The sequence below is a fragment of the Salvelinus alpinus genome, chromosome 11, assembly GCF_045679555.1.
Source record: "Salvelinus alpinus chromosome 11, SLU_Salpinus.1, whole genome shotgun sequence".
Classification (NCBI taxonomy): Eukaryota; Metazoa; Chordata; class Actinopteri; order Salmoniformes; family Salmonidae; genus Salvelinus; species Salvelinus alpinus.
In genome coordinates, this window is record NC_092096.1 from 68,320,371 (window position 1) to 68,345,047 (window position 24,677).

The 24,677-nt window shown below is 44.4% G+C and overlaps 1 protein-coding gene across 2 annotated transcripts in view; it reads right to left on the minus strand.

The window, feature by feature from the left end:
* The window catches only part of lrch4 (leucine-rich repeats and calponin homology (CH) domain containing 4), a 47,151-nt gene extending 35,387 nt beyond the window's left edge, over positions 1 to 11,764 (minus strand). Inside the window, exon 1 of one of the 2 annotated variants that reach the window (XM_071334076.1) lies at positions 11,326 to 11,764. In XM_071334076.1, coding sequence (XP_071190177.1) covers positions 11,326 to 11,497 — 172 coding nt within the window. In that variant the 5' untranslated portion in view covers positions 11,498 to 11,764. The remainder of the gene's footprint in view (positions 1 to 11,325) is intronic. The other variant, XM_071334075.1, reaches the window with a different exon arrangement.
* Between the last annotated feature and the right edge of the window lie 12,913 nt (positions 11,765 to 24,677).

Below are 24,677 nucleotides of genomic sequence, written 5' to 3' on the forward strand. Positions count from 1 at the left end.
GTCAGAACTGGTTAAGCAGTAGCAGCAGGAGAGGAGAGAACAGTGGGGGTACGATTTGACGTCACTGTCAACAATTGTTGTATCCCCTGGTCTCTAGCAGGAAGTAGCTGTTGCTTTGGTTCCAATGGAAAACAGGTGTGTGTCGCCAAATACACTCCCTCACTCACGCCCTAGCTGTTGCTACACGACTTACTTAATTTGATCAGTTTAGATCCAAAATCGGGGTTATTGAGAGTTGTAAAAAAGGTTACTGAAGATTTATGGTGTGTGTGTAGTGTTGGTTTGATGAACAGAAAGTGAATTCATTATCCTCCCTGTGGAAGCCCTGTAATTTTCAATGTCCTGTCTGACTGAACTAAAACTATGGTATGCCGTCTGTAGGGCTGCTGGTGAGGTCTGGTTCTCCACACACACACACACACACACACACTCCCTGTAAACGCAGCCGGCCCTGCGGTCTCATGTGGCACAGAGCCCCAGTGAATAAACCATCTGGACACACCAAAGTCAACACTCCAGGAAGCTTATGGCTTTCAGTTACATAAGACGGCAGAGACACACACAGCGCCTGCTTTCATTATTCAGAACAGATCAGACTAGAACAGGAGAGACTATACCGCTCCACGCAAGTCCATTCAATTCATATTTACACACACACACACACTGCTTATAACAGTGCACTGACAGACAAACACAGGGCTTTCAGATAGGGCCATTACCTAAATGGTTGGCTTACAGGCCCATCCCCAAGAGAAACTGTCCTAGGCTAATGCAATAGTAGCTAGGCTATTACCCAAGTTGACAGAATGTGCTTTGTGCACCACCATGGGAGACTCCAGCACAGCGGGACAATGACAGGGTGACGGGGCACGTGTTCAGCAGATATGGGCTGTAGTGAACGAGAACAGGTCTGTACAACATACACTGGTTTACTGACCGGTGGTCAAGTAGACTGGGACTGCATTTACATACGGTAGCGAATAGGTTGCCATTTGATGGATCCTAGGTCAGAGTGTCCTAGAAAAGCCCTAGAGATAGTCCGTGTGACTAACTGACTAGCTAGCCTCGATGACTACCACTCTAGAAACCTACAGGGTGTACAGACATTAAATGACTACTTACAGAAAGAAGAAAAAAAAAAAAAAACTGTCAAAAAGCTACTTGGGGTTAAACTTGTTCGGTTGCCAGACAACAACCTTTTATTCTAAGAATTACTCAGCGGAGCCCAGGGCACTGCAGCAGTATCTATGACACCGGAGGGAGGGAGGGGAGGGAGGACCTTTCAAACCTGGCAACCTCACAGAGACACATGGAAACACACAGTGATGAGGTCGTTGAACGGTGCAACGGTTCAGGACGACCGTTGCAGAAATGTGCAGATAGAAATGGTGTAGATTAAAACAGATTTGGATTGTCAGGTAGAATAAGGAATCATGTCTGTTCTATTCATTCCATTCCTATCTGTGAAGTTGCCACGGTTTCACGTCGCTGACTGAATACACCCCTGGTAGTTCTGTATCTATGGAGCTGGAGGACATTGAACCCAAGTATCTTCATCTTTCCTTAATTCCCCCGGGGAGCGAAAGGGATTCCCCTCACCATCTGCTGTGCTGTGAGAGAGAGCCGACTAACAGGATTTACTAACCCTAACCCTTATAGAGAGAGAGAGAGAGAACAGGGCTGAGAGCGAGAGAGAGAGAGCGAGAGCGAGCACAGGGCTGAGAGAGAGAGCGAGAGAGAGAGAGCGAGAACAGGGCTGAGAGAGAGAGAGAGAGAACAGGGCTGAGAGCGAGAGAGAGAGCGAAAGCGAGAGCGAGAACAGGGCTGAGAGAGAACAGGGCTGAGAGAGAGAACAAGGGCTGAGAGAGAGAACAGGGCTGAGCGAGAGAGAACAGGGCTGAGCGAGAGAGAACAGGGCTGAGCGAGAGAGAACAGGGCTGAGCGAGAGAGAACAGGGCTGAGCGAGAGAGAACAGGGCTGAGCGAGAGAGAGAACAGGGCTGAGCGAGAGAGAGAACAGGGCTGAGCGAGAGAGAGAACAGGGCTGAGCGAGAGAGAGAACAGGGCTGAGCGAGAGAGAGAACAGGGCTGAGCGAGAGAGAGAACAGGGCTGAGCGAGAGAGAGAACAGAGCTGAGAACAGAGCTGAGCGAGAGCGAGAGAGAGAACAGGGCTGAGCGAGAGCGAGAGAGAGAACAGGGCTGAGAGAGCGAGAGAGAGAACAGGGCTGAGAGAGCGAGAGAGAGAACAGGGCTGAGAGAGCGAGAGAGAACAGGGCTGAGAGACGAGAGAGAACAGGGCTGAGAGAGGGAGAGAACAGGGCTGAGAGAGGGAGAGAACAGGGCTGAGAGAGCGAGAGAACAGGGCTGAGAGAGCGAGAGAACAGGGCTGAGAGAGCGAGAGAACAGGGCTGAGCGAGAGAGAGAACAGGGCTGAGCGAGAGAGAGAACAGGGCTGAGCGAGAGAGAGAACAGGGCTGAGCGAGAGAGAGAACAGGGCTGAGAGAGAGCGAGAGAGCTGAGAGAGAGAGAACAGGGCTGAGAGAGCGAGAGAGAGAACAGGGCTGAGAGAGCGAGAGAACAGGGCTGAGAGAGCGAGAGAACAGGGCTGAGAGAGCGAGAGAACAGGGCTGAGAGAGCGAGAGAACAGGGCTGAGAGAGCGAGAGAACAGGGCTGAGAGAGCGAGAGAACAGGGCTGAGAGAGCGAGAGAACAGGGCTGAGAGAGCGAGAGAACAGGGCTGAGAGAGCGAGAGAACAGGGCTGAGAGAGCGAGAGAACAGGGCTGAGAGAGAGCGAGAGAACAGGGCTGAGAGAGAGCGAGAGAACAGGGCTGAGAGAGAGAGAGAACAGGGCTGAGAGAGCGATAGAACAGGGCTGAGAGAGAGCGAGAGAACAGGGCTGAGAGAGAGAGAGAGAGAGAGAGCGAGAGAGCGAGAGAGCGAGAGAGCGAGAGAGAGAGAGAGGGGCAGAGAGAGCGAGAGAGAGAGGGCCAGAGAGAGCAAGCTAACGAACGAGAGAAAGATAAATACAGAATATAGATACAGTGAGACAGACCGAGAGAGGGAGAACAAGAAAGAGAGAGAGAGAGAGAGAGAGAGAGAGAGACGGAGGATTCAGTAGAAAAGCAGAGAGAAAGCAGAAGTGAGTGAGTATGCACACCCACATCCGCAGTGTGAGGGAAATGCAAGAGTGGGGGGAGAAGCAGAGCACTGCTCAAGAGATAAAAACACTCAAAGTGAAACGGATTCAACCAACCGACAGTGTGACCCACCACATGGATTTGGGTCTATGTAGCAAAATATGAATTTGTTATTTATTTATTTATTTATTACATTGGTTAAGTAGACTCAGAGCTAGAAAATGTTATATCATACATTGCAGTTGAGGGACAATGAGAAAGTAATTCTGCTTTGAAAGTTGATCAACTTGTAACACCACTTTTGAGATGAATGTTTTGGTACACCTGCTAGAGAGCTCTTCTTTGTCAACGCCCATTCAGCATCGTTCACACCCTCTTAAGCCTTAAGCCCCACCCATCTCTTCAAGTGTTCACATGTGAGGCCATGTGCTAAACAGAGTGAGCGAGGTAGTGTAGTAAACAACCAAAGATTTCAAGACTAAAAGTGTTGAAAGTAGTAGCCTACAATAAGGAAACACTCCAGGTATAAATACACTTGATTTAGTCCTTGGCCTATATCTTAATCCTAATCTGACGTTTCACACCGCTGACTGGTGCAGGTCATGTTGTTCACATTACCGTCTTTGGTAAACACACACACACACTCTTTCAAATAAAATCTAAGATTATTCTTAAAATGCACAGGATACAGAAGCTGTAAACGGTACTTGCAAAGTGCAGTTATTTTTGTTTAGACATGTAGCTAGCTAGCTAAACAAATTAACCATAATCACAACTCTTAATGCCACGTTCAAAACAATTGGGAACTTTTTTTTAAACTCAGAGAAAATAATTTAAAAACTATTTGAACGGTCATCCAACTCGGAATTCCAACTAGTCGGATTCATTTTCAGAGTCAGAGAGAGTCAGCATGGCACAATCACAATGTTTTCTGACTGAGCTTTGTCGATAGTGCCATTAACTTGTTTTTTTTAAGCCGTGCTAGGCTCACATACTTAGCAGCTCATGTTATAGACAGACGAGAATGCTACCTGGCAGACCAATCAGAAATCATCTCTCGGCATGTCCATCTCAGCCAATCATGGCTAGCGGGAAGGATCCTGTATTTTTCTGTGGCTAAACCAACTAGGCTCGTTATTTATTTAACAATTTTATTTGCATTTACAGATGGCATACAAGTTTGTTATTAAGGCACATGAAAGATCACATGTTCCAGAAGGCTTTTCTGCCCCCCAGAAATATTTTGATAAACCAAAAAACAACATTGTGAAGTAGTGAAGTGAGACATACAGTTGAAGTCGGAAGTTTATATACACCTTAGCCAAATACATTTGAACTCAGTTTTTCACAATTCCTGACATTTAATCCCAGTAAAAATTCCCTGTCTTAGGTCAGTTAGGATCACCACTTTATTTTAAGAATGTGAAATGACAGAATGATTTATTTCAGCTTTTATTTCTTTCATCACATTCCCAGTGGGTCAGAGGTTTACATACACTCAATTAGTATTTGGTAGCATTGCCTTTAAATTGTTTAACTTGGGTCAAATGTTTTGGGTAGCCTTCCACAAGCTTCCCACAATAAGTTGGGTGCATTTTGGCCCATTCCTCCTGACAGAGCTGGTGTAATTGAGTCAGGTGCGTAGGCCTCCTTGCTCGCAAACTCTTTTTCAGTTCTGCCCACAAATTTTCTATAGGATTGAGGTCAGGGCTTTGTGATGGCCACTCCAATACCTTGACTTTGTTGTCCTTAAGCCATTTTGCCACAACTTTGGAAGTATGCTTGGGGTCATTGTCCATTTGGAAGACCCATTTGTGACCAAGCTTTAACTTCCTGACTGATGTCTTGAGATGTTGCTTCAATATATCCACATAATGTTCCTTCCACATGATGCCATCTATTTTGTGAAGTGCACCAGACCCTTCTGCAGCAAAGCACCCCCACAACATGATGCTGCCACCCCCGTGCTTCACGGTTGGGATGGTGTTCTTCGGCTTGCAAGCCTCCCCCTTTTTCCTCCAAACATAATGATGGGCATTATGGCCAAACAGTTCTATTTTTGTTTCATCAGACCAGAGGACATTTCTCGAAAAAGTACAATCTTTGTCCCCATGTGCAGTTGCACACCGTAGTCTGGCTTTTTTATGGCGGTTTTGGAGCAGTGGCTTCTTCCTTGCTGAGGGGCCTTTCAGGTTATGTCAATATAGGACTTGTTTTACTGTGGATGTAGATACTTTTGTACCTGCTTCCTCCAGCATCTTCACAAGGTCCTTTGCTGTTCTGGGATTGATTTGCACTTTTTGCACCAAAGTACGTTCCTCTCTAGAAGACAGAATGTGTCTTCTTCCTGAGCGGTATGCCAGCTACCTGGTCCCATGGTGTTTATACTTGCATACTATTGTTTGTACAAATGAACGTGGTACCTTCAGGCGTTTGGAAATTGCTCCCAAGGTCTTGGCTGATTTCTTTTGATTTTCCCATGATATCAAGCAAAGAGGCACTGAGTTTGAAGGTAGGCCTTGAAATACATCCACAGGTACACCTCCAATTGACTCAAATGATGTCAATTCGCCTATCAGAAGCTTCTAAAGCCATGACATCATTTTCTGAAATTATCCAAGCTGTTTCGAGGCACAGTCAACTTAGTGTATGTAAACTTCTGACCCACTGGATGTGTGATACAGTGAATTATAAGTGAAATAATCTGTCTGTAAACAATTGTTGGAAAAATGACTTGTGTCATCCACAAAGTAGATGTTCTAACCGACTTGCCAAAACTATAGTTTGTTAACAAGACATTTGTGGAGTGGTTGAAAAATCTGTTTAAATGATTCCAACCTAAGCGTATGTAAACTTCCGTCTTCAACTGTACATGTAGCTTCCTGAAACGGATCACAGATGTTCCCCTCTTCTACAGCACAGACACAATTGAACTGTGCAAACACACATGTTCAAAATCAGTGTCGGCAGGTCTAGCACAACAACCCCATTAAAGCTACTGTTTCAATAACTGTACAGCTTCAATCAGCTTAGCTCATTATACTCACAGAAATGGGAGCCGAGCGAGATTTAAAAAAACATGTTTTGCTGGTGAGAGTCCATGGCTGCATCCCAAAGAGCACACCATTCCCTATAAAGTGCACTACTTGTGACCGGGACTCAAAGTAGTGCACTATATAGGGAATAGGGCTGTAGTATAAAGTAGTGCACTATATAGGGAATAGGGCTGTAGTATAAAGTAGTGCACTATATAGGGAATAGGGCTGTAGTATAAAGTAGTGCACTATATAGGGAATAGGGCTGTAGTATAAAGTAGTGCACTATATAGGGAATAGGGCTGTAGTATAAAGTAGTGCACTATATAGGGAATAGGGCCCTGGTATAACGTAGTGCACTATATAGGGAATATGGTTCTGGTCCAAAGTGGTGCACTATATAGGGAATAGGCCTCTGGTCTAAAGTGGTGCACTATATAGGGAATAGGGCTCTGGTCTAAAGTGGTGCACTATATAGGGAATAGGGCTCTGGTCTAAAGTAGTGCACTATATAGGGAATAGGGCCCTGGTCTAAAGTAGTGCACTATATAGGGAATAGGGCCCTGGTCCAAAGTAGTGCACTATATAGGGAATAGGGCTCTGGTCTAAAGTAGTGCACTATAATAGGGAACAGGGCTCCATTTGGGATGTATCCCCTTCCTTTCGTTCCCTAGCTTCTCCATGGAAACTGGCGACTGACAATGGTAAACAGTTTCATGAACAAGCCCAAGGAAACAAGTTAGGAGGGAGGTGAAAGACCGGTTAGGCCACTTGGGCTAAGTGACAGTTTAATTTCCTTCAACAAAAACGACAGAAAAGGCTAGGTCGACACAGTGTTCTCTCTGGAGTGTCATTCATGTGACGGAGACACAAGGAACTGGATAAGAAGACATCAAATGGGTTTTTCACCTTGTGTGTGGACGGATCAATGAATATCTATTGAGTTCGATCAAAACTAGTGAGAGTCATAGCTCACCTTGGACTACAGGAGAGACTGAGGTTAATACTGTGCAGACACACACAGATCAATGTTCCTATAGGCCTATATCCTAGCTTAGTTGTTTTCAGTGTTGTGGTGAGTCACCATTAGTCACGAGCTGACAACCTGAGCACATATATTTGTAAGAGCCAAAGATTTCTTCACTAGCAAACTCCAAAAAAGGCCCGTTAACTGAGCCAAAACACCGGCCCCTGAACGCAGCTCACCTTTTAAAAACAGGTGTTTGTGAGCAGGGAGGGGGACAAAAGAAGATTTAAACGGTTTTGGAGAGAGGAAAAAGGATTGTTTAAAAAAAAATAATAATAATGTTCTTGAACGTTCCTCTTGCCAGTGTGGGCACGGTTCCCATGGCGACAGGCTCCACCCAACCGAGCGGTAAACCTGAACACACACAAGACTTGACTGATCTTGAGCATATGCACTCCATTAAAACTGATGCCATCTCTTCTGTGTGTGAGATGTCCTAACTCGTCTAGAAGTCTAGTAACTGCAGAGACACGGAGAAAGGAAAACAAAGAATATTCAAGACAACGTTCGCAGTAACTGTTACATAAACGTTTTACTGTGATAAACAACCACACGCCTATCTACCTAGTGGAATGAACTGACTAAGTCGCTCTGGATAGGAGCGTCTGCTAAATGACCAACATGTAAAAAAAAAAAAAATAAAACAATGGGACAGACACCACACATTACAGGACAGACACAGTGCTCTTTATGGATCCGATAGAGATGGAATGGGGGAAGGAGAGGTAGAGGAATGAGATAGATCGAACAGGAGAGCCCAAGGGAGAGAAAGAGACAGCACGGGGAGAGAGACTAACAGAGAGAGCACGAGGGACAGAGAGCACGAGGGATTTGAGAGAAGAGCTCTGGGAGAGCCAGGTTAAAACCATGACTCAGACAAAGAGAGGGGGGTTGGGGGCTCAAGAGAGCGAGAGAAAGGCTTCCCGCTCAAGTAAAACCCCTTTAAGGGAACACACCACGACAATGCAAGCAGCCCACTCCATCAAAGGGCCTCCCTCCCCCTCTCCGCCCATCCCTTCCTCCCATCCCCCTTCCTTTAATTAATGTATCTCTCAGCTGCAAGGGTTCTCTCTCTCTCTCTCAAAAGAGCTCATATGATAGTGTAATAGAGGTCCCAGCAACAACTATTTCTTAACTCGTCATGCTCTCCCTGAAACAACATGAGCCTACTACTGTTGCTACTGGACTGCTAAAATAGCTAACCAATTGCTACCAGGATTAACTCCTTTGATTCATAAAATACTGCTGTTACTGTCTATCATCTATCCTGTTGCCTAGTCACTTTAACCCTACCCTCATGTACATATCTACACCAAATACCTCGTACCCCTGCACATCGACTCGGTACTGGTACCCCGTGTATATAGCCACGTCATCGCTCCTCATCGTGTATTTATTTATTGTGTTGTTATTATTCCTCATGTTATTTTTCCAATTGTCCTTATGTTGGGAAGGGCCCGTCAGTAAGCATTTCACTGTTAGTCTATACCTACTGTTTATGAAACATGTGACAAAAATAACATTTGATTTGAACGGTGGCATGCTCAGGTCACATAAAACCTATCCTTTCACTGTCCCCTGCAAGCTGTGTTCAGAATTTGGGTTAGGCTGTGAGCAGTTTTCAATGTCTGTTCAGACTTAGGAGGCTGAGGGGCTCAGGTCACATAAAACCTAACCTTTCACTGTACCCTGCAAGCTGTGTTCAGAATTTCATAGGTTTAATTCTGTTTGGGTTATTGCTAGACAATGTCAGCTTGGGCGGCCCGAAACACCGCCGTCAGTAATTATTAAAATGCCACTGCACAATACTGGCTACCGAAATCTGGGTCTAGATCAGTATTATTTCAGGGTCTTATTGGGAGGGGGTGCAGGGAGAGGGCTGCAGCCAGAGAGAGGGGCACACAGCTGGGGTTTGTTCTCCTGGATGGGCCTGCTCTGCTCGCTGGCTTGGTAGAACACTATCCTTCCTACAGGAGCCAAAGAGCATGTGCGCTTGTGTAAGGAAGAGGAGGGGGCGGGGACTGAACCCCTGAACTTCCTGAAGGGAAGTTGCTCCACACTGGAGTGAGGAGGGGGGGGATGGATAACAGAGAGGGAGACCGTCACTGTTATCATAAACACCATAGGGCCTGCTTGGGACCTTGTCCCCAATTCTGCACACTTCAACCCATAGCACTAGCTCGGGAACTTTAATAATCCCTTATCCATCCACCCTTATCAATCAGGCTACTTTCAGGTGTCATTTATTCTGAAGAGTAGTTTGGAATAGGACACGAAGAAGGCCTCTGTTCTGACTCTCTGTTACAGTTGTCCACTACATATCTAAACGTCTCTCTGACTGTCATCGTCACAGGGCGTCGGAGATCCATGATAACCACTATGAAGATTACAGCCTTTCTGTTTCTTGAGGACTTCCCGTTGTTGCGTTTAGTCTGGTGATGTAAAACGGCACGTCGTTTTACAGTTAAGACATTTACTCCACAGTCGGGGAAAGACCATACCTGACTGTCAAACCCCAACCTGTCCCACTAACCAGCGCACACACACACACACCACACACACACACACCACTGTCTATTTCACCACTGGCAATTATAGTGAGCCAGCCTAAATCTCTCATGAACACAGTAGCAAAACACAGGCTGAAATAAAAGTTGCAGACTCAAGCTTTCACTGTACATCAGCACGCAGGAATGCTGTGTCATAGTGCATCCAGACAGATTAGAGGAGAGGGGCGGGGCGGGGTGTGCCAAGCAAGCACCTTATTCAAACTGAAAGAGTACCATTATCTAAAAAGACCAGGTATGAGCTACGTAGTCTGGAGTAACGTGTTATTATGACCAATTCAAAAAGGTAACAACACTGTAATCATAACACAGCCAGATAAAATGAAGTCACTGAATTGGATGACAGAAAACAGGACAGACGTATTACGGAGTTGGAACAGACTTCGCAGCAACGTGCATCTCACGACAAAACTACATTATTAAAATGCATAACCAGCTTTCATTAGGAGGGGTGGTTACAATGAAGAGCTCACTGGACACCATTAATAACATATGTCAATGTTTATATAAAAATTGTAACAAATTCAAGTCGGCTTGCCTTTAGTTCTTAGTTTATAATATGAGCTACGCTTTGTATAAACAAGCGCACATCAAGATAGTGTTGTTATCTAAGGCCTTGGATACATTCATCCCTACAGTATCCATTACCGTTGTTGGATTACAGATGGCAGCTGGGTGTGTGTGTGTATTTATGTATGTATGTATGTATGTATGTATGTATGTATGTGTGTGTGTCCAATGTCTCTCCTCACTGTATAAGGTCTAGGTCCTTTGAGCAGATGGTTATAATTACCAGAGAGTGCAGAAAGCAGCAGAAGGGAGCGTTGTTTCAAAACACTGGGTAGATAAGAATGATTTCAGGCTACAACCTGGATTGGGTAATCTTCTTTCAACAAAGCGAGGACGAGTTAGTTCCCCTTTAGATCGCACTGTCAAAATCAACCTTACAGGCATTTTTGGCACCATTAAACTTTACAATGTTATTGTCATTTTAAAAAATTGCCTTTCAATCCATTGTGATAGTGTTGTGAATTGACAAAATGAAAGAAGGGAACCTCAAGCAGGATATACAATACTGACATTTTGTCAAGCTCATAGACAACCATTATGGCCAGCAAGCAACTCCATCATACAGGAAGCGATGGGTAAATTTGCTTAAACTTGACAACCAATGACCCAGAAGAACAAGAATGTAAGCTCGAATAAAAAAAAACATTTAAAAATATATCTCCGTAATTGAAAGAATAAACAAAATGTTAGTTGAAGAAGTTGTGGCTGAATTGGCAGTCGAACATCTGAAGACAGTGTCAAGGAACCTTGAGAAAGAATGAATTCGCTCGTAACGTTACACTTTTAACTTTTTATTTACGTCTTCTCTCACGGATGTGGAGCTAACGTTAGCTTGTTAGCTAGCGATAGTTACAACACAAGCAGGTGACAACAACAAAAAAACACGAACAAAAGACTGTCCACGGTTGCTCCCCATCATATGAATTGTCAACTAAATTGAAAAAAAAAGACGTTTTCTACACCAAAACAGACACAAAAAACAACTCACCGGCTGCCGTAATATCGGACAAGTCATAGTTACGGGCGGTTCGGGGAAACTCTTTCAATTTACGGTTCGACAAGTTCAGAGCACCGCTCCCGGCAGCCTCTTCAAGCGACTTCTCCACGCACCGGCTAGCCGCTATTGTTGCCGGCAGCTGGGCACCTTCCCCAGCAGCCATGAACGGTAGATATGTCTCCTTATGTTACTGTGTTTGGGTCAAAAAAGAAAAAAGAAAACCTTCCTTTACACTTTCGTATCCCTCAGAACAACTTCCAAAACCATCCGTCTCTCGTCCGATAAACAACTTTCGAAGTAAGACAATGAATAAATCCGACAAACAAAAAGGCTATTTCTTAATCTTCCACAACGAGGATTCTCTACGGTCCAGTTGCCTTCGAGAAAGCGGTACTAGTAGCTGTCAGAAAGGGGTGCAGCAGCAGCGCCAGGAAGCGGAGGAGCAGTGGGAGAGCCTACGATGAGAAGGAGTTTGATTGACAGGGGCAACACCCATATCTCAACCGAGATGAATGGACTCAAGGCGGGGTCTGAAGAAAAGGGCGTGCATGTGAAGGGATTTTATAAAGAGCTGAGATTATATTGATGGGAATATACACCAATCAGATACAGTAGGATGGTTCTGGGCAGAAAATTGAAGAGTGGACCAATAATTATTGTGACTAGAGCAGCCAGGTATACCATTCATATCCATCCATAAAATTTTGGGCAGTTGGTTAAAAATGTAAAATGAATTCCCTGCATGCAAATGTCATATTTCCCATATAGAATATAGGTTATTCTTTCTCATTAATGAGATATGTGTGGCCCCGGGGAAATTCCTCGAGCAGAATTCCAATTTGTACCCCTTCTGGTGTAATGTAGCAACATTATCTGGCCTCTTTGTTGGTAATCACTAGCTTTTATAGCTACAAAGTCATAAATCCTGCCCTTTTGTACAATTTATCTTCTTAAAATGTGATTTTAAACCTAACCCTCACCTTAAATTAATAGCAAAAAGCAAACATTTTTTGTTGCCAATTTTGACTTTGTGGCTGTGGAATCTGACTTTGTGGCTATAGAAGCTAGTGGAAACTCTTTGTTCTACACGTGTTACAAAAATGACTGTCCCCTGAGTTCCGGAGCTCTAAATGTGTTACACAGATTACTGTCCCTTTATTCCCAGAGTCACAGCCATGCTCAGTAAAACCATGTTAGATTAGCGTGTCGCCGTCACGTCATTAGTAGACTCATGGATATGTGTGTTAGCACGCAGATTTGTTTACACTAACAGTGTGTGTGTGTGTGTGTGTGTGTGTGTGTGTGTGTGTGTGTGTGTGTGTGTGTGTGTGTGTGTGTGTGTGTGTGTGTGTGTGTGTGTGTGTGTGTGTGTGTGTGTTTATGCATACACACACTATGTGCCCCACGGGAAGCTGCTGAGGGGAGAACTGCTCATAATAATGGCCGAAATGGAGTGAATGTCACCAAACCCATGGAAACCATGGAAACCATGTGTTTGATGTATATGATTCCATTACACATATTACGCTCCAGTCATTTCCGCGAGCCCGTCCTCCCGAATTAAGATGCCACCAACCTCCCGTGATGTGTGCGTGTGTGTGTGTGTGTGTGTGTGTGTGTGTGTGCCTCACAGGAGGTTGGTGGCATCTTAATTGGGGAGGACGGGCTCGCGGAAATGACTGGAGCGGAATATGTGTAATGGAATCATATACATCAAACAAATGGTTTCCATGGTTTCCATGGGTTTGGTGACATTCACTCCATTTCGGCCATTATTATGAGCAGTTCTCCCCTCAGCAGCTTCCTGTGGGACACATATTGTGTGTACGTTCCAGCCATTATAATGAACTGTCCTCCCGTCAGCAGCCTCCACTTGTGAGCATGCTTGTGTGTGTGTGTGTGTGTGTGTGTGTGTGTGTGTGTGTGTGTGTGTGTGTGTGTGTGTGTGTGTGTGTGTGTGTGTGTGTGTGTGTGTGTGTGTGTCGTCAGGACTCCTCTGTAAGTGCAAATGTAAGGCTGATGGGGCTGTATTGTCGACATCACTTCCTGTAGGGTTTGGTTTTTACCCCTTTCGCTTTTTCCTCTTCTTCCATTCTTCCCCCTTGACCAGATGACTGCCCCCGCCCCCCCCCCCCCCCCGGGTCTCAGGGTCCTTTAACATTGTCCCCCCCACTTCCTCCCCTCCCTCCCTCCCTCCCCACTTCCTCCCCTCCCTCCATTTGTCCTCTCATCCCTGCTATGTTAGATGCACTGTTTTTTGTGATCAAATCAAAATCAAATCAAATGTATTTATATAGCCCTTCTTACATCATCTGATATATCAAAGTGCTGTACAGAAACCCAGCCTAAAACCCCAAACAGCAAGCAATGCAGGTGTAGAAGCACGGTGGCTAGGAAAAACTCCCTAGAAAGGCCAAAACCTAGGAAGAAACCTAGAGAGGAACCAGACTATGAGGGGTGGCCAGTCCTCTTCTGGCTGTGCCGGGTGGAGATTATAACAGAACATGGCCAAGATGTTCAAATGTTCATAAATGACCTGCATGGTCAAATAATAATAATCACAGTAGTTGTCGAGGGTACAACAAGTCAGCACCTCAGGAGTAAATGTCAGTTGGCTTTTCATAGCCAATCATTGAGAGTATCTCTACCGCTCCTGCTGTCTCTAGAGAGTTGAAAACAGCAGATCTGGGACAGGTAGCACGTCCAGTGTACAGGTCAGGGTTCCATATCCGCAGGCAGAACAGTTGAAACTGGACCATCAGCACGGCCAGGTGGACTGGGGACAACAAGGAGTCATCATGCCAGGTAGTCCTGAGGCATGGTCCTAGGTCTCAGGTCCCCCGAGAGAGAGAGTGAAAGCGAGGAAGAGAGAATTAGAGAGAGCATACTTAAATTCACACAGGACACCGGATAAGACAGGAGAAATACTCCAGATTTAACAGACTGACCCTAGGCACCCCGACACATAAACTACTGCAGCATAATTACTGGAGGCTGAGACAGGAGGGGTCAGGAGACCCATCCGATTGACTGGCTATCAGGTCAGATGATGTTGTCAAATGAATACTGGCTATTGAGGTGAGATGATTTTTAGTAAAAGGGTTAAAATTACACGTTTTTTTATCTGGACTGGACACAGGTTTTTGGGAGTCATAAAGCCTGAGTCACCATAATGCAGTTAGTTACAAAATGGCAGCTGAAATGAACTAGTGACATGATTTGTTGGTAGAAAAGGGTTAAAAGGACATTATGTATCTGGACCGCTTAGAGGTCATTAACCCTAGAGGCATTCACATTCACAAGTTATACAGGGCATTCTGAAAGAATTCAGACCCATTGACCTTTTCCACATTTTCTTACGTTACAGCCTTATTCTAAAATTGATTAAATAAAACGAATTCCTCATCAATCTACACACAATACCCCATAATGATAAAGTGAAAACAGGTTTTTGGATTTTTCTGCACATTAACTAAACATAAAAACAGAAATATCTTATTTACATAAGTATTCAGACCCTTTGCTATGAGACTTGAAATTGAGCTCAGTTGCATCATGTTTCCATTGATCATCCTTGAGATGTTTCTACAACTTGTTTGGAGTCCACCTGTGGTAAATTCATTTGATTGGACATGATTTGGAAAGGCACACACTTGTATATATAAGGTCCCATAGTTGACAGTGCATGTCAGAGTAAAAACTAAGCCATGAGTTCGAAGGAATTGTGCGTAGAGCTCTGAGACAGGATTTTGTCAAGGCCCAAATCTGAGGAAGGGTGCAAAGAAATGTCTGCAGCATTGAAGGTCCCCAGAACACATTCTTAAATGGAAGAAGTTTGGAACCAACAAGACTTTCTAGAGCTAGCCGCCCAGCCTAACTGGGCAATCGAGGGAGAAAGGCCTTGGTCAGGGAGGTGACCAACAACCCAATGGTCACTCTGACAGAGCTCCAGAGTTCCTCTGTGGAGATAGGAGAACCTTCCAGAAGGACAACCATCTCTGCATCACTCCACCAATCAGGCCTTTATGGTAGAGTGGCCAGATTGAAGCCACTCCTCAGTAAAGGTACATGACAGACTGCTTGGAGTTTACCAAAAGGGCTCTAAAGACTCTCAGACCATGAGAAACAAGATTCTTCTGACTTCAACTGTATGTAAATGTAATATTTCTGCTTTTTATTTTAAATAAATTACTAAAAACCAGAGAATGCAAGAGTGTGCAAAGCTGTCATCAAGGCAAAGGGTGGCTATTTGAAGAATCTCAAATATAAAATATATTTTGATTTGTTTAACAGTTTTTTGGTTACTACAGTTGAAGTCAGAAGTTTACATACACCTTAGCCAAATACATTTAAACTCAGTTTTTCACAATTCCTGACGTTTTCCTGACGTCCCAGTACAAATTCCCTGTTTTAGGTCAGTTAGGATCACCACTTTATTTTAAGAATGTGAAATGTCAGAATAGTAGTAGAGAGAATGATTTATTTCAGCTTTTATTTCTTTCATCACATTCTCAGTGGGTCAGAAGTTTACATACACTCAAGTAGTATTTGGTAGCATTGGCTTTAAATTGTTTAACTTGGGTCAAACGTTTTGGGTAGCCTTCCACAAGCTTCCCACAATAAGTTGGGTGAATTTTGGCCCATTCCTCCTGACAGAGCTGGTGTAATTGAGTCAGGTTTGTAGGTCTCCTTGCTCGCACACGCTTTTTCAGTTCTGCCCACAAAGGTTCTATAGGATTGAGGTCAGGGCTTTGTGATGGCCACTTCAATACCTTGACTTTTTTGTCCTTAAGCCATTTTGCCACAACTTTGGAAGTATGCTTGGGGTCATTGTCCATTTGGAAGACGCATTTGCAACCAAGCTTTAACTTCCTGACTGATGTCTTGAGATGTTGCTTCAATATATCCACATAATGTTCCTTCCTCATGAAGCCATCTATTTTGTGAAGTGCACCAGTCCCGCCTGCAGCAAAGCACCCCCGCAACATGATGCTGCCACCCCCGTGCTTCACATTTGGGATGGTGTTCTTCGGCTTGCAAGCATCCCCCTTTTTCCTCCAAACATAATGATGGTCATTATGGCCAAACAGTTCTATTTTTGTTTCATCAGACCAGAGAACATTTCTCGAAAAAGTACAATCTTTGTCCCCATGTGCAGTTGCAAACCGTAGTCTGGCTTTTTTATGGCGCTTTTGGAGCAGTGGCTTCTTCCTTGCTGAGAGGCCTTTCAGGTTATGTCAATATAGGACTTGTTTTACTGTGGATATAGATACTTTTGTACCTGTTTCCTCCAGCATCTTCACAAGGTCCTTTGCTGTTGTTCTGGGATTGATTTGCACTTTTTACACCAAAATAGGTTAATCTCTAGGAGACAGAACGCGTCTCCTTCCTGAGCGGTATGATGGCTGCGTGGTTCCATGGTGTTTATACTTGCGTGTTATTGCTTGTACAGATGGACGTGGTATCTTCAGGCATTTGGAAATTGCTCTCAAGGATGAACCAGACTTGTGGAGGTCTACATTTTTTTTTCTGTGGTCTTGACTGATTTATTTAGATTTTCCCATGATGTCAAGCAAAGAGGCACTGGGTTTGAAGGTAGGCCTTGAAATACATCCACAGGTACACCTCCAATTGACTCAAATTATGTCAATTAGCTTCTAAAGCCATGACATAATTTTCTGGAATGTTCCAAGCTGTTTCAAGGCACAATCAACTTAGTGTATGTAAACTTCTGACCCACTGGAATTGTGATACAGTGAATTATAAGTGAAATAATCTGTCTGTAAACTATTTTTGGAAAATGACTTGTGTCATGCACGAAGTAGATGTCCTAACCGACTTGCCAAAACCATTGTTTGTTAACAAGAAATTTGTGGAGTGTTTGAAACACTTAGGTTGGAGTCATTAAAACTAGTTTATGTAAACTTCCGACTTCAACTGTACATGATTCCATTTGTGTTATTTCATGGTGTGGATGTCTTCACTATTATTCTACAATGTAGAAAATAGTAAAAATAAACAAAAACCCTTGAATGAGTGAGTAGGTGTTCTAACACTTTTGACCGGTAGTGTATGTAAATGTAATCTTTCCGTTTTTTATTTATAAAAACCTGTTTTTACTTTGTCAACATGGGGTATTGTGTATTGATTGATGAGGAAAGAGCACAATTGAATCCATTTTAGAGTAAGGCTGTAACGTAACAAAATGTGCAAAAAGTCAAGGGGTCTGAATACTTTCCCAATGCCTTCCATTCATTGGTCTGTTTACATGGAGCAAAAAAATCCACAACCGATCCAATAATTCCATGGAGAAAAGAGAAGGATGGGAGAAGATAGGGAGCGTGAGAAAGAGGGATGTCAGAGCTGCATCCTACAGCACTTATGAGACACTGAGGGAGAGACGGGGGAGGAGGGAGGAGTGGAAATGATGGTGGGCTGGAAAGAGATATAGAGAGAGATAGATAGAGACAGGAAAAGAGAGAGAGAGAGAGAGAAAGAGACAGAGAGTAGAGCAACAGAGGACAGGAAAAGAGAGACAGAGAGAGAGAGAGAGAGAAAGAGCAAAAGAGGACAGGAAAAGAGAGAGAGAGAGAAAGAGAGAGAGAGAGAGAGAGAAGAGCAAAAGAGGACAGGAAAAGAGAGAGAGAGAGAAGAGCAAAAGAGGACAGGAAAAGAGAGAGACCGAGAGAGAGAGAGAGAGAAGAGCAAAAGAGGACAGGAAAAGAGAGAGACAGAGAGAGAGAGAGAGAGAGAAAGAGACACAGAGAGAGAGAAGAGCAAAAGAGGACAGGAAAAGAGAGAGACAGAGAGAGAAGAGCAAAAGAGGACAGGAAAAGGAGACGTCACAGATCCAGTAAATTTCAGGTCATTGGCTCAGGGCAAAACAAGGCCAACTTCAAACTCTTACATTCCAGATAGTGACAGAGCTTTGTCAGTCACCACCATTCTGACTTTGATTGGTCACTGTCTCGGAGGCCATGACATCACTCCTAAAGCATGTGGGTCAATGAGGATGATGTACATTCATCATGCTCATTAGTGGCTCTGACTGAGCTTTGTGGCACCATCTCCTTTGTTTTGGACCAATTGTCTGTTCCGTGTGAGTGTCTGAGCCCAGCTCAGGGTGTGTGTGTGTGTGTGTGTGTGTGTGTGTGTGTGTGTGTGTGTGTGTGTGTGTGTGTGTGTGTGTGTGTGTGTGTGTGTGTGTGTGTGTGTGTGTGTGTGTGTGTGTGTGTGTGTGTGTGTGTGTGTGTGTGTGTGTGTGTGTGTGTGTGTGTGTGTGTGTGTGTGCGTGCGTGCGTGCGTGCGTGCGTGCGTGCATTTATGTTGCATGCCTTCAATATTTCTTATTGTATGACGTGGCAACTTTACATGGCAGCTCATTATAACTTTACATGGCAACTCAGGTTAACTTTACATGGCAACTTTTACATGGCAGCTCATGGTAACTTTACATGGCAGCTCATGGTAACTTTACATGGCAGCTCATGCCAACTTTCACAAGGCCAACAATGTGTTGAATTTCAGCCCTCTAAAATTGAGGTGGGGTTGGGGCATGAATGAAGGCCAACGGTCATAGCATTTAATCATTGGAATGGTAGGAGGAGAAAGAGAGAAGAGGTGAATGACAGAATTTTTTAAATATTTTTTAATTTAACTTTTATTTAACTAGTCAAGTCAGTTAAGAACACATTTTTATTTTACGATAATGGCCTACCCCGGCCTAACTCTCCCCCCTAACCCGGACGATGCTGGGCCAATTGTAAAACGCCCTATGGGAGAGATTAACAGATTAATGGACAGAGAGAGACAGTAAGACAGAGAGAGACATTAAGACAGAGAGAGACAGTAAGACAGAGAGAGACAGTAAGACAGAGAGAGACAGTAAGACAGATAGAGACAGTAAGACATAGAGAGACAGTAAGACATAGAAGACAGTAAGACAGAGAGAGACAGTAAGACAGAGAAAGACAGTAAGACAGAGAGAGACAGTAAGACAGAGCGAGACAGTAAGACAGAGAGAGACAGTAAGACAGAGAGAGACAATAAGACAGAGCGAGACAGTAAGACAGAGAGAGACAGTAAGACAGAGAGAGACAATAAGACAGAGAGAGACAGTAAGACATAGAGAGACATTAAGACAGAGAGAGACAGTAAGACAGAGAGAGACAGTAAGACAGAGAGAGACAGTAAGACAGAGAGAGACAGTAAGACAGAGAGCGACAGTAAGACAGAGAAGACAGTAAGACAGAGAGCGACAGTAAGACAGAGAGCGACAGTAAGACAGAGAGAGACAGTAAGACAGTAAGATAGAGAGAGACAGTAAGACAGAGAGAGACAGTAAGACAGAGAGAGACAGTAAGACAGAGCGAGACAGTAAGACAGAGAGAGACAGTAAGACAGAGAGAGACAATAAGACAGAGAGAGACAGTAAGACAGAGAGAGACAGTAAGACAGAGAGAGACAGTAAGACAGAGAGAGACAGTAAGACAGAGAGAGACAGTAAGACATAGAGAGACAGTAAGACATAGAAGACAGTAAGACAGAGAGAGACAGTAAGACAGAGAAAGACAGTAAGACAGAGAGAGAGACAGTAAGACAGAGCGAGACAGTAAGACAGAGAGAGACAGTAAGACATAGAGAGACAGTAAGACAGAGAGAGACAGTAAGACAGAGAGCGACAGTAAGACAGAGAGAGACAGTAAGACAGTAAGACAGAGAGCGACAGTAAGACAGAGAGCGACAGTAAGACAGAGAAGACAGTAAGACAGAGAGCGACAGTAAGACAGAGAGCGACAGTAAGACAGAGAGAGACAGTAAGACAGTAAGATAGAGAGAGACAGTAAGACAGAGAGAGGAGTGTAGGGGGAGGGACAAGGGGAGAGAGGAGTACAGGAGGAGGGACAAGGGGAGAGAGGAGTGTAGGAGGAGGGACAAGGGGAGAGAGGAGTACAGGAGGAGGGACAAGGGACAAGGGGAGAGAGAGGAGTGTAGGAGGAGAGACAAGGGGAGAGAGAGGAGTGCAGGAGGAGGTACAAGGGGAGAGAGAGGAGTGCAGGAGGAGGGACAAGGGGAGAGAGGAGTACAGGAGGAGGGACAAGGGGAGAGAGAGGAGTGTAGGAGGAGAGACAAGGGGAGAGAGAGGAGTCCAGGAGGAGAGAGGGACAAGGGGAGAGAAAGAGGAGTGTAGGAGGAGAGACAAGGGGAGAGAAAGGAGTGCAGGAGGAGAGAGGGAGAGCAGAAGAGAGAGGGAGAGAGGAGGACAGAGTGACACAGGGACAGAGTACTAGAGAGAGACACAGGGACAGAGGGAGGGAGAGAGAGAGAGACACAGAGAGAAGAGTTCCCTAAGCAAGCTGGTCCTGTGGCTCAGTTCACAAACAGACCGCACAACGCCCCAGGACAGCAACACAATTAGACCCAACCAAATCATGAGAAAACAAAAAGATAATTAGTTGACACATTGAGAAGAATTTACAAAAAAACTGTGCAAACTAGAATGCTATTTGGCCCTAAACAAAGAGTACACAGTGGTAGAATACCTGACCACTGTGACTGACCCAAAATGATGGAAATCTTTGACTATGTACAGACTCAGTGAGCATAGCTTTGCTATTGAGAAAGGCCACCGTTAGCAGACCTGACTCTTTTTTAATTTTTAATTTTATTTCACCTTTATTTAACCAGGTAGGCTAGTTGAGAACAAGTTCTCATTTGCAACTGCGACCTGGCCAAGATAAAGCAAAGCAGTTCGACACATACAACAACACAGAGTTACACATGGAATAAACAAAACATACAGTCAATAATACAGTAGAACAAAGAAAACAAATGAGGGCAAATGAGGTAAGATAAGTGAGGTAAGGCAATAAATAGGCCATGGTGGCGAAGTAATTACAATATAGCAATTAAACACTGGAATGGTAGATGTGCAGAAGATGAATGTGCAAGTAGAGATACTGGGGTGCAAAGGAGCAAGATAAATAAAATAAATACAGTATGGGGATGAGGTAGATAGATGGGCTGTTTACAGATGGGCTATGTACAGGTGCAGTGATCTGTGAGCTGCTCTGACAGCTGGTGCTTAAAGCTAGTGAGGGAGACATGATTCTCCATCTTCAGTGATTTTTGTAGTTTGTTCCAGTCATTGGCAGCATAGAACTGGAAGGAAAGGCGACCAAAGTAGGAATTGGCTTTGGGGGTGACCAGTGAGATATACCCGCTGGAGCGCGTGCTACGAGTGGGTGCTGCTATGGTGACCAGTGAGCTGAGATAAGACGGGGCTTTACCTAGCAAAGACTTATAGATAACCTGGAGCCAGTGGGTTTGGCGACGAGAAGACAGGCTTCTCCAGAGAAGACAGGCTATGTGCACACTGCCCACAAACTGAGGTGGAAACTGAGCTGCACTTCCTAACCTTCTGCCAAATGTATGACCTTATTAGAGACATATATTTCCCTCAGATTACACAGACCCACAAAGAATTCGAAAAACAAATCCAATTTTGATAAACTCCCATATCTACTGTGTGCCATCACAGCAGCAAGATGTGTGACCTTTCGCCACAAGACAAGGGCAACCAGTGAATAACAAACACCATTGTAAATACGACCTATATTTGTTTATTTATTTTCCATTTCATTACCACACTGTATATAGACATAATATGACATTTCAAATGTCTTCTTTTTTCTTTTTTTTTACTTATATGAATGTAATGTTTACTGTTAATTTGTATAATTTTTTCCACTTTTGTTTATTATCTACTTCACTTGCTTTGGCAATGTAAACATGTTTCCCATGCCAATAAATCCCTTAAATTGAATTGAGAGAGAGAGAGACTGAATGAGGGAGTGAGAGAGAGTGAATGAATGAGGGAGAGCGAGAGAGAGAATAAGGAAGAGAGAGAGAGTGAATGAGGGAGAGAGAGAGAGAGAGAGAGAGACACAGGGATAGAGTGAATGAGGTGGAGTAGGAGAGACAGGGATAGAGAGAGTGAATGAGGTGGAGAGAGAGAGAGAGAGACACAGGGATAGAGATAGTGAATGAGGTGGAGCGAGAGAGAGAGAGGGAGAGACAGGGATAGAGAGAGTGAATGAGGTGGAGAGAGAGAGAGAGAGAGACACAGGGATAGAGATAGTGAATGAGGTGGAGCGAGAGAGAGAGAGAGAGAGGGACACCGGGATAGAGAGAGTGAATGAGAGAGAGAGACTGGGATAGAGAGAGTGAATGAGGTGGAGAGAGAGAGAGACACAGGGGCAGAGAGATACCGGGATAGAGAGAGTGAATGAGGTGGAGAGAGAGAGAGACACAGGGGCAGAGAGACACCGGGATAGAGAGAGTGAATGAGGTGGAGAGAGAGAGAGACACAGGGGCAGAGAGACACCGGGATAGAGAGAGACACAGGGGCAGAGAGAGAGAGAGTGAATGCCCTCTAAAGTGAATGCCTGAGAATGATAGGTATGCGATTGGAAGTGACCAGCCCACCACCAGCTGTGGGTGTCGTGTTGTGCGAGACAGTGAATGGCACACACACACATACACAAAGTATCCAATTGTCATACTTGAGTAAAAGTAAAGATAGCTTCATAGAAAATGACTCAAGTAAAAGTGAAAGTCAACCACTAAAATACTACTTGAGTAAAAGTCTAAAAGTATTTGGTTTTAAATATACTTAAGTATCAAAAGTAAATGTAATTGCTAAAATATACTTTAGTATCAAAAGTATAAATCATTTTAAATTCTTTATATTAAAAAACCAGACGGCACCAAATTATATTTATATATTTTATTTACGGATAGCCAGGGGCACACTCCAACATGCAGACATAATTTGCATACGAAGCATTTGTGTTTAGTGAGTCCACCAGATCAGAGGCAGTAGGGATGACCAGGGATGTTCTCTGTTTAGTGAGTCCGCCAGATCAGAGGCAGTAGGGATGACCAAGGATGTTCTCTGTTTAGTGAGTCCACCAGATCAGAGGCAGTAGGGATGACCAGGGATGTTCTCTTGATAAGTGTGTGAATTGGACCATTTTCCTGTCCTGCTAAGCATTCAAAATGTAACTTAAGTAGTACTTTCACATATTTTTTTACACCACACACACACACACACACACACACACACACACACACACACACACACACACACACACACACACACACACACACACACACACACACACACACACACACACACACACACACACACACACACACACACACACACACACACACTGTCTGGAGCCTGTTGCACATTAACACAGCAGTGAACCAGAAACCTGGTTCTCACACCTCCAATATGAACAGTTTCCAAACACTGTGACCTTCATGTAAAAATGAGCCGATTTGTCTTGGATAGGATCTTTCAAGTTAACACACAATGAGACACATACTAGATCATACGTTTCACCATTTTTTAAAAATTAGTTGTAAGCTTTGCACCTCTGCTGTATCTAAACTCCACAAAAAAAGATACGTCCCTTTTTCAGGACCCTGTCTTTCAAAGATAATTTGTAAAAATCCAAATAACTTCACAGATCTTCATTGTAAAGGGTTTAAACACTGTTTCCCATGCTTGTTCAATGAACCATAAACAATGAATGAACATGCACCTGTGGATCGGTCGTTAAGACACTAACAGCTTACAGACGGTAGGCAATTAAGGTCACAGTTATGAACACTTAGAACATGGGCACAAACCCACTGTCGCTGGACCAGACAGGACTGGCAAAAAGTGCTCTTCACTGACGACTCGCGGTTTTGTCTCACCAGGGGTGATGGTCGGATTCGCGTTTATTGCCGAAGGAATGAGCGTTACACCGAGGCCTGTACTCTGGAGCGGGATTGATTTGGAGGTGGAGGGTCTGTCATGGTCTGGAGCGGTGTGTCACAGCATCATCGGACTGAGCTTGTTGTCATTGCAGGCAATCTCAACGCTGTGCGTTACAGGGAAGACATCCTCTTCCCTCATGTGGTTCCCTTCCTGCAGGCTCATCCTGACATGACCCTCCAGCATGACAATGCCACCAGCCATACTGCTTGTTCTGTGTGTGATTTCCTGCAAGACAGGAATGTCAGTGTTCTGCCATGGCCAGCGAAGAGCCCGGATCTCAATCCTATTGAGCACGTCTGGGACCTGTTGGATAGGAGGGTGTGGCTTGGACATTCCCCGCAGAAATGTCCGCCTTGGTGGAAGAGTGGGGTAACATCTCACAGCAAGAACTGGCAAATCTGGTGCAGTCCATGAGGAGGAGATGCACTGCAGTACTTAATGCAGCTGGTGGCCACACCAAATACTGACTGTTACTTTTGATTTTGACCCCCCCTTTGTTCAGGGACAC